Source organism: Hemiscyllium ocellatum, chromosome 29 (genome assembly GCF_020745735.1).
Source record: "Hemiscyllium ocellatum isolate sHemOce1 chromosome 29, sHemOce1.pat.X.cur, whole genome shotgun sequence".
NCBI classification, from domain to species: Eukaryota; Metazoa; Chordata; class Chondrichthyes; order Orectolobiformes; family Hemiscylliidae; genus Hemiscyllium; species Hemiscyllium ocellatum.
The window spans coordinates 30,345,379-30,360,866 of record NC_083429.1 but is presented as its reverse complement, the minus strand read 5'-3'; the positions used below and the strand labels follow the sequence as shown (position 1 = coordinate 30,360,866).

The following is a 15,488-nucleotide window of genomic DNA, read 5'->3' as shown; positions in this document are numbered from 1 at the left end:
GTAGGTATGTGACGTCTTGGGTCTGTTTTCATTGTAAAGAAGAAGGCTAAGAGGGAATTTGATAGAGGCATACAAGATGATCAGAGGATTAGTTAGGGTAGACAGTGAAAGTCTTTTTCCTTGGATGATGACGTAAGTTTGGTACGAGGGGGCATAACTACAAATTGACGGGCGATAGATTTAAGACAGATGTCAGAGGCAGGTTCTTTACTCAGAGAGTAGTAAGGGTGTGGAATGCCCTGCCTGCCAACGTAGTTAACTCAGCCACATCAGGGAGATTTTAACAATCCTTGGATAAGCACATGGATGATGATGGGATAGCGTAGGGGGGTGGGCTTCAGTTAGTTCACAGGTTGGCACAAAATCAACAGCCAGAGGACCTGTTCTGTGCTTTATTGTTCTAGTTCTATGCTCTAAGAGGGTTTCGTCTTATGAAGAGAGATTGAAGAGTTTATGCCGACAGTGTCTGTAGTTTCGAAGAATGAGGGGAGGTCTAATTGAGGTAAATAAAATGCGAAATGGGATTAACAAAGTCAACGTAGAAAGGATGCTTTCTTATGTGGGGCAACCTAGAAGGAGGGGTCATACTTTCAGGATAAGGAGTAGCATATTTAAAGTAGATGAGGAGAAATTATTTCTATCAAATGTTTTTCAAATCTGTGGAATTCACTACCCCAGAGTACGGTGGATGCTGGGACATTGAGTAAATTTAAGGAGATGGACAGATTTTAAAATTAGTAACAGGTTGAAGGGTTATGGAGAGTGGGCTGGAAAGTGGAGTTGAGGCCAAGATGAGATTAGCTGTGACTGTATGAAATTGCTGAACAAGCTCAAGGGGCTGAATTCCCTTATTCCTGTATCTTAGATTCTTAGGTAATTAAAATGACAAATGAATGGTCTGGAAGTCATGGGATTGCTCCATGTAGCAGAACCTTTGCACATGCCTCCTTTCCAAAATTCCTTGATGCTGTGGTCAGTATTCGCAGGAGGTGACAGCACACCAAGAGGCCTTTAATAAAATCAGGTCAGTGCCCCTTATGGTCGACAAAGACAATTGGGACCCAAAGCCCCATTTCTGTGCTGCATCATTTTTATAGTTCCGTGACATTACAGAGTGGGAATATTTTAACTGATTTGACCTGTTTTTCTGTTACAGATTTTATGGTTGGGTTCCAAGGATGTCAACCTAGAAGTGCCATATATCACGAGTTATTGACATTATCTCGAGCCAATTGCAACTTCAACTAGATAAATGATGAGTGGAGATTTTCAAATTCGAGTGAGAGTGGGAAAGGGAAGTGAGGTGGGGTGAAGAGGTCCTAGAATGCCATGAAGTGTACTCCTGCAGCTTCACATCACACAAGGCAAGCTTTATGCCTCTCCTGTCAGAGATTTACATGCTCTCTACATCCCAGCAATTGTGGGACCCTTATAGGATGGTCCCAAAAGCAAATCTTGCTCCTTAATGAACTTGGTGGGCAGCTTCAGTTTGGCCAGATTTTCTACGAGCTTTTGGTCAGAATAGGTAGAAATCCGATCAGCTGGATTTTAGAAAAGTTAATGATTTAAAACATCGCAAGTTTCATTTCTGGAACTTGATCATGTTGGAATGATCATGGACATATATTTAATCAGCATGACAATCAGTAAGCCCACTGCTCTGGTTGAATTGGATTACATAGCGAAAGTGCCTGAACCACAAACATTTCGAAGTCCAAAGAATCATTTTTGGTCTTTGTGGAACTGGCTGCTCATTGGAATCATGCAGACATCAAATAGTAATCTGAAACAGGAATTCTGGCTGGAGATTTCAGTCAAATTATGCAGATGATCATGTTGTAAGTGAAAATTTGTGCAAGTCAGCCATGACCACAAATTTGCTCATAAAAGATACATCTTATTTCCAGACACAATGCAAATGTTTGGTCTTACTCAAAAGTAGAATATTAACTATTCATTTAAATTAAAAATAATAAAGGTTCTATGATTTCTTATGACTAGTTGTGTAATTCAAAGGCCTCACACATTCCTTATGAAGGTTTAACACATGAAATGTCAATTCTCCTGCTCCTCGGATGCTGCCTAACTTGCTACGCTTTTCCAGCACCACACTTTTTGACACTGATCTATAGCATCTGCAGTCCTCACTTTCCCCTTCTTCAAAGACCTGGCTGGCTGACTGGGTTATAACCTTTGGAATCCAGGACTGCAGCTGTAAGCCCTGATGTAAGGAATGTGAGGTTCTTTGCTCCAGATTTGAGCTTCCGTTATGAATTAAATGCTGTAGTATAAAAGTATCAATATTTTAAGGGCCAAACATGGCATTACATTGGATGAGAATGGATTCCTGAGAGTTCTTCAAGCTTGTCACAGCTGTTACAAAATATTGGCTGAGAATTGGACAAGACTAGCAGCTCAATGTTCTGGTTTTAGATACTACAAGAAGGATAGAAAAAAAAAAGCACGAAAAGAAGGGGTATAATGTTCTTGACTAAGGAGTACATTACTGCTGTAAAAAGGGAAGGTACTTCTGAAAAATCATCCAGTAAAAAGATACAGGGAAAAATTATAAATAAGAAAGGAAAGATCACTTTGATGGGACAGTACTATATGCCCCCAATAGTAAGAGAGCAATTGAGAAACAACTATGTAAGGAGACTTCAGATATTTGCAAGCATAATAAGTTTGTAATAATGGGGGCTTTTAATTTTCCAAACATTGACTGGGGCTACCATAGTGTTAAAAATTAGGATGGTGAAGAATTTGTCAAAAGTGTTCAAGAAAATTTTCTTTGTCAATATGTGGATGCTCCTACCAGAGAATAAGCAAAACGAGACCTCCTTTTGGACAATAAGGCAGGGCAGGTGACTGAAGTAAACATGAGAGAACACTTTGGGCCTAGCAAACATAATTCTATTAGTTTCAAAATGATTATGGTTATGGTTAATCCTTCCATAAAAATTAAAAGGTTTTAATTGGAGTAAGGCAAATTTTAATGGAATGAGACAAGAACTTTCAAAAGTTGATTGAAGTAGACTGTTTGCAGGTAAAAGGACATCTAACAAGTGAAGGGCATTCAAGAGTGTGATGACAAGAGTTCAGAGCCTTTTTGTTCCAGTTAGAGTGAAGGGTAAGGCTGGTAATATGAATGGATAAATATTGAGGTTCTGGTCAAGAATAAAAGAGAATCTTTAGGCATAGACAGCTTGGTTCAATTGAATCTCTTAACCAATATAAAGAGTGTAGGGCTATTCTTAAGAGAGAAATCAGAAAGGCAAAGAGGGGATATGAAATTGCACTGTCAGATAAGCTTAAGGATAATCCAAAGAGGTTCTATAAATATGTTAAGAGCAAGAGGGTAACTAGAGAGAGGGTAGGGTCTCTTAAAGATCAATGAGGTCACCTTTGTGCTGAACCTCAGGAGATGGGAGAGATATTAAATGAATATTTCATGGCAGTTTTTACTGTGGAGAAAGAAATGGAGTCTGCAGAATACAGGAAAATAAACTTTGATGTTTTAAAAACAGTTCACATTACTGAAGAGGAAGTTTCAAGAGGTCTCAGAGAATATAAAGGGGGGATAAGTCTGCTAGAACCTGATCTAATGTATCCCAGAACATTGTAGGAAGTAAGGGAGGAAATTACATGACTCCTTGGAGAAATATTTGCATCATCTATAACAATTGGTGAGGTGTCTGATGACTGGAGGGTGGCTAACGTTGTTCCTTCGTTTAAATAAGGTTGTAAGGAAAAAATCAGGGAACTATAAACCTGTGAGTCTAACTTGAGTTGTGGGTAAACTATTGGAAGTGATTATAAAAGATAGGATTTATGAATGTTTTGAGAGGCAAAAATTGATTAGGGATAGCCACCTTGGTTTTATGTGAGGGAAATCATGTCTCACAACTTGATTGAGTTTTTTTGAGGTAGTTGCCAAAAAGAGTTGATGAAGGCAGAGCAGGAGACGTTGTTTATTTGGATTTTAGTAAAGCCTTTGACAAAGTACTACATGGTAGACTAATTAGTAAAGTTAGATCACGCGGGATTCAGAGTGAGCTTGCCAGTTGGATACATAATTGGCTTAATGTCAGAAGACAGAGATTAGGTGGGAGGTTGCTTTTCGGACTGGAGGCCTGAGACCAGCAGTGTTTCACATGATTCAGTTTTGGGTCCTCTTTTGTTTGTAATTTAAATAAATGATTTGGATGAGAATATAGAAGTCATGGTTAGCAAGTTTGCAGATGACATCAAAATTGGTGGCATGGGAGACAGTGAAGGGGGTTTTCTAAGATTACAAAGGGAGCTTGATTAAATGGGTCAATGGGCAGAAAAACGACAGATGGGATTCAATCTGGATAACTGCGAGGTATTGCATGTTGACATAACTAGAAAGGGGAGGGCTTAGACAATCAATGGTAGGACCTCAGGTAGTGTTGTAGAACAGAGGAACCTAGGGGTGTGTCACACATAGAAAGATGTCTAAAAAGGCACTTGATACACTTGACTTCAGTGCTCCGTCTTTTGAGTATTGGAGTTAGGACATTATGTTGTACAGGACATTGTTGAGGCCTCTTCTGGAGTACTGTGTCTAGTTCTGGTCACCCAGTTATAGGAAGGATATTATTATGCTGGAAAGGGTTCCGAAGAGATTTACCAGGATGGAAGGTTTGAGTTATAAAAAAAGGTTGGATAGGCTGGGGTGTTTTTCACTGGCACATAGAAGGTTGAGAGGCGACCTAACAGAAGTTTATAAAATAATGAGAGGGAAAAATAGAGTTGATGGTAGTTATGTTTTCCCTAAGATGACGAATCTCAAGACTAGGGGGCACATTTTTAAGATAAGAGGACAGAGATTTAAAAAAAATGTAAGAGGCAAATTTTTACATGGAGTGGCTCGCGTGTGGAATGAACTTTCTGAGAAAGTGATGGATGTGGGTATAATTACAATGTTTAAAAGACATTTGGATAGAAACATGAACAGGAGAGGTTTGGGGGGATTTGGGCCAGGAGCAGACAGGTGGGACTAGTTTAGTTTTTAATTATAATTGGCATGGATTATTTTGACCGAAGGATCTATTTCTATACTGTATGACCTGCTATAACTTTGACAGAAAAGGTGAATAATTTGTAGTAAAATAAAGCAGAAGATAACCAGAATGATAGCTGGTATACAAATCTCCAACCGGAACAATGGCTGGAATTTTCCAAATGGTCAAAATGTATTTTGCCAGTGTTGGCAGATGGAATCTTTAGGTTCCAAGCCATGACTTCGGGCCTGCAGCTGGAGGAAGGGTGATGTCAATAGTGCCAAGTTATAAGGCACACCTAACTTCCAAGAAACATTAGCCCAGTTGCAATTAGCAACTCTGCCAGATCAAGAACAGTGTGAAGCTTGCTAGCCCTCATCCCATTGGTTCCTACTCCTTTCATTCCCACCTATCTCTACCTTCCTTTCTTGTTATTTACTGTTCTCAGTGCACTACTTTCACTTCACCTCCAAAGCCATTGATCTCCTTACTGCCTCCCTACCTCACCTAACCAACTCATCCAGTTTTGACTGAAAAAAAAATAAACATACAAGCTCTATAATAACATCTGTAAGTCCCAAGTAAGGTCAGAAATCTGTTAAGGTAAATACATGTAACTTGATAGGCAATTGAAAAGTCTAAACCTCTTTAGAGTGCCAAGTCTGTCACTTGAAGAAGCAATACAATAAGCTATAGGTTCTGTCAATCATTACTTAGCATAGGTGAATAAACAATGTTGGCACTTCAGAATTTTACTGCTTTTGAAAGAATTCAAAAATGCACATGACTAACACAGCCTACAAATAGCCAAGCAGATGGCTGAGCTGGTCTATGAAGAGTGAAATAAAACAGTTGGGTGGAGGGAACCTTAAATAATTAGTTATGGATGTCTCTGTGAGATGATCTTTCAACATTGTGCAATCTATTCTCTTGTACTTTACACTATGTTACTTTCAATAGACAACTCAACAGTTGCCAGAAGTATCAACCGAGCAATCACATTATTTTATGGTCACTTACTTTCCCCAATAATTCACTTCAATCATCATTGAAACAACTTTCGCCACATGATTCCATGAGGAAATGGTAACATCATTTTTGCAAACTTTTTATAATTTTACCATCTCTGATCTTTGATACACATCACAATGCTGGAGATGTGGCTACCTCCATGAAAATTCCAGACATTCTGAAATTCCCACTTCAAAAATTATGTCAGCATCACTTAAGTAGAAACCCATCAGTTTTGTGGCTCACACCTGTATCTGCACAGGTGAAGATGAACACTGGCAAAAACAGAGACGCAGTCGTGTTTTTTCATCTGAGCAGCCTTTTGTTCCCTATCCTGGATCTTTAGAGGGATTGCTAAATATTGACAAATGTGTTTGGGTGATGGATGAGGGTTGTTGATGAGGTGTTCTGAAGTCTTGGACATTTCGATAAAGCAAATGGAGACTGATTCTGAATTTGGCCAATACTGGACTTACTCCAATAAGCCTTGATATCATCACATTCTATAAAGAACGTATTTCTCAGCAAACTAATTCTAGCATTTTGAACGTCACAAAATTGACTAAAATCTACCAACCAATTAAAAAGTCAGCCACTTACAGTTCACTATTACTTCTACTTTTCGTACATCAGCAGATGACACCTCATTGTATGCACTGCACTCGTAATCTCCAGCCTGTTCTTTTGTGATTCCTGTAATTTCAAAGTATTCATCTTCGACGAAATCTCGAACTGGAAGAAAAAACAAAGGCACACATGAGACAGAACTTAGGTCCACAGTTCAACACCATCTTTTTAAACTCTATAAAGAAACTCTGAGGCTCTGCAATTTGACAGGAGAAAATAAATAATTTTTAGGTACATCTTTGTTTAATTCAGATAAATGTGAGGTGCTGTATTTTGGGAAAGCAAATCTTAGCAGGACTTATACACTTAATGGTAAGGTCCTAGGGAGTGTTGCTGAACAAAGAGACCTTGGAGTGCAGGTTTATAGTTGCAGATAGATAACATAGTGAAGAAGGTGTTTGGTACACTTTCTTTTATTGGTCAGAGTATTGAGAACATGAGTTGGGAGGTCGTGTTGCGGCTATGTAGGACTTTGGTTAGGCCACAGTTGGAATATTGCATGCAATTCTGGTCTCCTTCCTATCGGAAAGATGTTGTGAAACTTGAAAGGGCTCAGAAAAGATTTACAAGGATGTTGCCAGGATTGGAGGATATGAGCTATAGGGAGAGGCTGAACTGGCTGGGGCTGTTTTCCCGGGAGCGTCAGAGGCTGAGGGGTGACCTGATAGAGGTTTACAAAATTGTGAGGGGCATAGATAGGGTAAATAGACAAAATCTTTTCCCTGAGGTCAGGGAGTCCATAGCGAGAGGGCATACTTTTAGGGTGAGAGGGGAAAGAGACTTAAGGGGCAACTTTTTTACGTAAAGGGTGGTACGTGTATGGAATGAGCTGCCAGAGGATGTGGTGGAGGCTGGTACAATTGCAACATTTAAGAGGCATTTGGATGGGTATATGAATAGGAAGGGTTTGGAGGGATGTGGGCTGGGTGCTGGCAAGTGGAACTAGATTGGGTTGAGATATCTGGTCTGCATGGACAGGTTAGACCGAAGGGTCTGTTTCTGTGCTGTACAACTTTATGACTCTATGACTCTTGAGTTATTTTCTGATGTTTTAATCTATTTCTGTCTCTATATCCAATCCATTGGCAGATAAATGTTGAGTGGATAGCTTCAAATCAACTTCTAACCTGCCAAGCAGCTATCAAATCCTTTAGCTGTCTGTTTGTAGAAGTAGCGAGCTTTAGATCTGAGGTTGCCTGGAGCTAAAACTCCATTGTGCTTTGCCGCATTTACTTCATGTCATTGATGCCTCACGGTAATGACAATGCTCTAGAGGAGTAACAAAAGGCCACAATGCCAATTGCTAATACCACAGGACTAAGGAACAAGAAAAGGCTAGAGGTTTCCAGGAAGGTAATTGAAGTATCATTGAACTGGTGAAAGTTAAGTGTTTCCTAATAGCAGTTCTGAACTTCAGTCACACAACAAATTATTGATCTCTGTGAATACTTCTGTTAAAGGTCTTCTGAAATCTTTGGCAAAGTAGGATTTGCACTTATTTATCAGCTTTCACAATATCAGTGTGTTCAAATCACTTGATAATCAATGGAATACTTTAAATTATAGTCACAGGTAATTGGTGCACAGTAAAGTTCCAAAAACAATAACGAGATAGTGATCAGAGAATCTCTTTTAGAGATGTTGCTTGAGGGATAAGCATTGACCAGGAAGCAGTAACGGTTAAAATAATCAATTCAAAATATCAGGATGCTCTCATCTTCATGACACCAGCTTACTGAGAGCTAATACTGTATAATAATTTTCTTACATCCAATTCAATTCTTTTCTTTCTCTTCCCTCGATTATAGCTAAGAGGCATTCAGGTGATGGTACGAAGAAATGAGGATAGTTTCCATGAAAGAATGGCATAAATCAACTGTTCACAAACATTTTAGTTCAGGGCCATTTAGAGGAGAGCACCCCCCACCCCTATCTCATTTGTTGTCATTTCCCACCACATCAGAATTAATAAGAACTGATCAAGATTGCATTTTGCTGCTTTTTGTGATGAAATGTCATAAATAATGTTTGTTCTAAAAGTATAAATATTTGTGTATTAAAAACATCACTACTACAACAAACCACCTTTATATGAAACAAGCGATAATAAAATCACTTCAATAATCTTCTGAAAATGAGTAATTACACCACATCTATACTGGTCATACAAAATAAACAATAACATAAATCTTGATGAAGGAGCAGCCCTCCGAAGATTTGTGATTTCAAATTACAACTTGTCAGGTTACAACTTGGTGGCGTATGACTTTATGACTAAATCTTGATTAGAAGGCTACGGTGTTGTTGGTTGTGGTCATGGTGCTTCATGGCACAAATATGGAGCTGGTCATAAGACAGGACACAAATGGTGGAGCTGAATGTTCTCACCTGTTCACTTACAAAGCCTTTGCCACAGCATTGTTCAACATTGACCTGCATTCTGGACTAGCACAGGGATCACAGGATGGTGTGCCTGGGTGTCTTATTCTTTGGAGGGTTGGTGTGGGCTTGTTGAGCCAAATGGCCTGTTTCCACACTGCAGAGATTCTATGATTCTATGAATTAGGTAGAAGCCTCTCTCTGTTGGATTGAAGTTTGTCAATTGTCAATCTCTATCTGTTTCCCTTTCTAGATGTTTCCTGTTGAATTTCAAAGCAATTTCTGAATAAGGATGTGGAGGTGCTGGTGTTGGACTAGGGTGGACAAAGTCAGAATATACACGACACCAGGTTATAGTCCAACAGGTTTATTTGAAATCACAAGCTTTCAGAGCGCTCCTCCATCGTCAGGTGAAGTTACACAATTGCCAAACAGTAATCTGCATTTTCACTTAAAAATATCAACTGATTAGATTACTTACAGTGTGGAAACAAGCCCTTCGGCCCAACAAGTCCGCACTGATCCTCCAATGAGTAACCCACCCAGACCCATTTCCCTCTGACTAATGCACCGAATACTAAGGACAACTTAGAATGGCCAATTCACCTGACCTGCCCATCGTTGGACTGTGGGAGGAAACCCATGCAGACACAAGGGGAATGTGCAAACTCCACACAGGCAGTCACCCAAAGTTGGAATTGAACTGGTGTCCCTGTTGTTGTGAGGCAGTGGTGCTAGCCACTGTGCCGCCCACTGAGTTTTTACTTTGCGTTATTGGTCATAGATTTCATAGCTGGTTGGCTGCTGACTTCTGCTTTCAACTTAATGTATTTGTTTACAATATTAAAGAAAAGAAACACTGTAGAAATATAATTGCTTCATGCTGACAAAGCTTGCCTGTGAATGGCCCACTGGCAACACAAGCAAACATGATAACTTGCTTCACTGCTCAAAAAGTTTAGTTTTCATTAAGCTTAGCCCAAGGATATAATAAAAGTAGAATTTTTCCTATCTGGCTTGATAAAAAAGTACTTTGTGAAAGGATGACTAAAGTGAACATTAATTCTATTTTGCCACTCTGAGAAATTGTTTCTGCTAGGACTGATAGATGTAGTCCATATTTGGCATAAATATTTCATAGAATCACAAACAAACAATTTAAGTATCTACCCAATGAAGCAGAACAACCTCAAGGCAATGACAACAGACAACAGATTTTTAAAGAGAAGAACTGAATAGGAAATCTTCTCAAATAGGCTGTCCAACTTTCTAGAGAGCTGACCCAAATCATCAGGGAACAGAAAGTTTCACTCCAACCAAATAATTGTAGAACAAACCATGATGTGTTTGTCAATCATGATAGGTAAGCACGCATGTTCATGTATTGAATCTAACTCATTGAATACGATTGAAGTGAATCTTATCATTTTGTTTGCACAATGCAGTTGCATTGAGTTCTTTGGAGAGATTCTTGCCGAGAGGCCAATCTAGGATTTCTCATTATATCTTACCAATTAATTACATATTTCAATCCCAGAACATGCTTTATATCTGATTTTATCCCCCATGTTAAAACACACTATTCCTGAAATGACTAGCCACTCAGATATCCACTGAAAGACTAACATCTTTGGCTGTATTTAGAAGATCAGTATTTACAAGCACTGGCATTCCAAAGCTGCCCTACTCATTGATGGTGAGATTCTGAACATGTCAGAGAAAGGGAAGGTGATACTGCAAGTCATCGTTGAGGACCTGGATGCTCTCATGCAGGAGGTGGTGCAAAGAAGAGGCATCCTCTTCCCAGAGGATCAATGGAGGAGGTTGTGACACCAGACCTTGATAGTTTGGGCTGAATTTGATACAGTACTGAATCAACTAGGTAGATAATAGACCACTCTTCCTTCCACTGCAGTCTCACAGTAACCCTGCTGTCAGTCTTATTTGGTGCACACTACTTTCAACCACTGGTGCTGATGCCTCCTCTCTTGTCTCTACCTGGCAACTGCTGGAATGCCTGCTATCAATGCGATGAAATGGCCTGCTCCCCAGAAGCCACTGCCTCAACCTCTGAGGGTCCTGAGATGTCAGAGGAAGCATTGGCATGGCTGCCTTCTACACTGCCACCAGCTCAGATTTCTCCTGCACCTCCCACCAGGTTAGATACTGACACCTGGATTAGAATGTTAGCCTTGGAAAGGGTTGGGGCAAAAGCTAGTGAGCATCTCATTGTGACAGCTCCACCAGTGACTGCGGAAGGAAGGTTCAGGCTGCTAGCACTCAGACAATTGCTGGTGACGAGAAAATTGCTCAGCTCCAGGCATGTGAGGAACTCAGCGGTGTTGGCAATCGGGGATTTGATCACTATGCACAGGAAGAATCACAATGGTTTCATAAGTGGCAAAAGTGCAACTATCTGGCTGCCTTCATGGACAATTTAGCAATTGTCTTGGAGGTCCAGATCCATTCTCCTCAGGGTGTGGTCTGTGGAGAGGTGCCCCTCCACCCACAGCCATTGGTCCTCAGGTCCAACGGTATGACAACTATGGGATGGGGAATCTGGTGCACAGTCAAGGTACCTTTTTCTCACAAGGGGGCAGGGTAGCCCCAGAAGGCATCCAGTTATCGGAGGAATTCCGTACAACGGTTCCTCAGACATCTCCTCTTAGGACACTCCAGATGTGGTCCAGCCTGCCACTATCAATTTTCTCCAATCTATCCTCATAACCAAAGTTTCTCATTCCTGCAACCATTCATGCATCCCATTTAAGTACTCTCTCCAATATATTCCAAAATGTCTAGAATGTGAAACTTTGAATTGTACACAATAAGCCAGCTGAATTCTAACAAGCAGCTTATACAAACTCAGCATCACCGCCTTGCTCTTGTATTCATACTCCTATTAATAAACTAAAGAGATTGTAAGCTTTATTAACTGCTCTCTCCACCTGTCCTGGCACCTTCAGTGATATATCTCAAGGCTCCACTGCTTCTTCAGCCTCTTTAGAATTGTACCATTTATTTTATATTGTCTGTCCCTGAAGAGAGAAAAGCAAATGAAAGTCAAAGTAAGGTTTTTCTCGAATTCTATATCCTATAAACCTCTTTGAACAATTTACTGCTTCAAGGGATGAGACTCCATTTCATTTATTCCAGTTCTGAGCCAGAGAGGTTGAGGAGCTTCACAGGAGTATAAATCTTGCTGTTAAGTGGGTCTTCACATCAATAAACACATCACTAAAGTAAGGCTGGTACTCAATGTGTTTTAATAGTGCACATATTGCAATTTCTGCCATGGAAATCATGGGCAGGTTGATGGTTAAGTTGTTTTTTCATGATGTTAACAGTAATCCAAGAGAATTCACAATCCAAGCTTCATGTCTTCCTCTCCACATAGTTTGTGAGGCATTCGCGCACTCTTAAAAATGTGGGCATTAAATTTCCTGTTATCTTATCTACACATTGTTGGCCACTGACTGCCCCATGTCAAAAAGTGTGATGCTGGAAAAGCATAGCAGGTCAGGTAGCATCCAAGGAGCAAGAGAATCAACATTTCGGGCATAAGCCCTTCATCAGGAGCTTTGGTTTCAGATTGATGCTAGGTTCAGATTCTCATATCATTATACTGGAATCATGGGGAAAAGAAAATTAAGAGCAATAATGACATTTTATAAGATGACTATCTACCTGTATCCTGTCCCAGCTACTGATCCACTCACAAGGTAAGAGTGTACCAAATGAGGGGTTCAATTTGATATTATTTGCTTTTGATGGGCATATAGGCAATTGCACACCATTATTGATTCTTCTGTGGTCATAAACTAGTACTAAACACCTGATGCTTTGTAAAGAAATTATACAGGAGATAAAAGATAAATTATGTGGAATCAACCAACAGCAGTCTGCAGCTCATTCTAATTTGTGGTTTAATGCAATTGTTGCCAAGGGACAGGATTGAAGAGGCTGTGTTTCTGTTTTGTAAATTAAGAGATGCTGTATATATAAGGCCAGATTTTTAAAAAATCATCTGCAGTAGTTTTGTTAAAATAAGACCATTCAATGATCCACCTGTTCTAATCCAGTGAGAAATGATCTGATGGCAATGATTCAACAAAATATCTAATATATCTCATGGGAACATCTCGGAGTATTCTCCTCATTAACACAAGTAGGATACAAATGTAGATGTTCAACGGCACAAATATTCAGATTTACTTAGTTCAAATCACAGAACAGTTAGTAAACGACAATTTATGACTAATAAGATGACCAAATTGTTAAAATGGATTCTGAATTAAAAGGAAACTGCAGCTTCTAGACTAAACTATAGGACAGCAATTTCCTGACACTGTTGGAGTTGTGATACCGGGAAATAAACACAAATCCTGAATGTATCCTTGCTGGTCCAAGACCAGTTCTCATTTCTCTGGGAGCCAACCAATATGATTGTCTCTTTACTTGCTATCCTATTTCAATTGAAGAATGATCCCTGTCTCTTCCCCAACTCCTTAATGCCTACTAGCCCAGGACCAGGAAGGTTCAGCCTCTGGCATTGACTTGTCCTTTGGTGGATTGAGAGAGTCCAGTAATTGATCTATGGTCACTGTTGCTTTATGAGTTAAGCCTGGGTCTGGACTCAGAGCAAAGGTAACTGATAGCACAGAGGCTATTGGAAGTTGAACTGTTAGCATGTTGGTATTGGACTAAGGTGGACAAAGCTAAAAAAATCACACAACATGAAGTTATAGTCTGACAGGTTTATTTAGAAGTACAAGCTTTTGAAATGCTGCTCCTTTGTTAGGTAGCTAGACTAGCTACCTGAAGGAGCAGCAGTCTGAAAGCTTGTACTTCCAAATAAACCTATTAGACTATAATCTGGTGTTGTATGATAACTCTGTAAGCATGAGTGCAGTCATGATTAAAACTCTTGTGAATGAACAGGTTATACACTCAGAAACTTGTGTCATATGTGTATTGCCGTGACATGGATACAAAACAGGAAGCTGTTCAAATATGTTCAAACCTTGTTCTCTGTTGGGTTATCTGACAGTAGCCCTGGTGGTTGCAGTGGTAATCTAATTAAACTATGCTACAATGAGCTATTAAGGGTAAAATTAGTCCTAATCGCTGCCCATAAGCTCCTATTGTGGGCACATTTGGAGACCGGAGAAGACTGGATTTTAAAGCAGAAGAGGTCTCTGAGATTGGGCAAGATTAAAAGCTGAGGTTATCCAGTCAGAATTCCAATAAGTCTGAGTAACTTGCTTAGATATTAAACAGTGAGGCGAATTGACAGGTAAACAAATGGTGAAGAATTGCCACCAGATGTGCAATGATGTATAAGAACATATGAGCAGGAGAAATACACTACTCTACCTTAAGCCTGCTGTGCCATTCAAGAAGATCACAGCCAATCAACTACCTCAGCTGCAGTTTCCTTATATCATTTGGGACCTTTACTGCCCAAATTATTATCAATCTCTGAATTGAATGCACACAACTGAGCATCGTAACAGAGAATTTTAAAAGTTTACAAACCTAAATTGATAAATTTCTTTACATCTGAGTCATAATGTTCAATCCATTATTATGTGATTGTGACCTCAATTTCTGGACATTTTCCCAACATCTACACTGTCATATCCTTAAGAATTTTATGTGTTTCACTGAAATCACCTCTTGTTTTTTCAAACTCAGGATGTATGGGCTTAGTCTACTCAATCTCTTCTCATAGGACAATTCCCTCATCTCAGGAATGTACCCAGTGCATCTGTTATAGTGGATATGATCATTTTCATATGTTACAGTTGAATTCCTGAGTATTTTGAATGTTGGTCTGAAGTTTATATATTTGGAGTTGAAGCCTTATTACTTTCAACTCTAAAAATCACACAACACCAGGTTATAGTCCAACAGGTTTATTTGGAAGCACTAGGTTTTGGAGCATTGCTCCTTCATCAGGTGGTCGTGGAGTACTGTATAAGATCGGAAGACACAGAATTTATAGCAACATTTATTTTGCTATAACTTCTGTGTCTTATGATCTTATACTCCACAACCACCTGATGAAGGAGCGGCGCTCCGAAAACTAGTGCTTCCAAATAAACCTGTTGGACTATAACCTGGTCTTGTGAGATTTTTAGCTTTGTACAACTCAGTCCAACACCAGCATCTCCAAACCATACTTTCCACTCATAACAGTCTTTGACAGATACCTGTTTCACAAGCAGCTAATGCAGATAAGATAGTACTGATACCAGATATCAACAGAAAACAGTTGATGGAGTCAAACTCTGGACGGACCTGATTGTAAGGTATCTTCCAATAGCTCCTCCATGATGAATAATACAAAATGTGGCCCATCTGCTCCAATATGCAGACGTTGGATTAAATATTTCATGAGGTAAAGGAGCAGACAGCAACTATGGCTCAGTGGCCTTTGCA

At 39.7% G+C, this 15,488-nt stretch overlaps 1 protein-coding gene across 4 annotated transcripts in view; it reads right to left on the bottom strand.

The window, feature by feature from the left end:
• The window catches only part of opcml (opioid binding protein/cell adhesion molecule-like), a 1,024,953-nt gene that overhangs the window by 99,003 nt on the left and 910,462 nt on the right, over window positions 1–15,488 (bottom strand). For all 4 annotated transcript variants that reach the window (XM_060847054.1, XM_060847056.1, XM_060847055.1 and 1 more), the window contains exon 4: window positions 6,639–6,770. In XM_060847054.1, coding sequence (XP_060703037.1) covers window positions 6,639–6,770 — 132 coding nt within the window. The remainder of the gene's footprint in view (window positions 1–6,638; window positions 6,771–15,488) is intronic.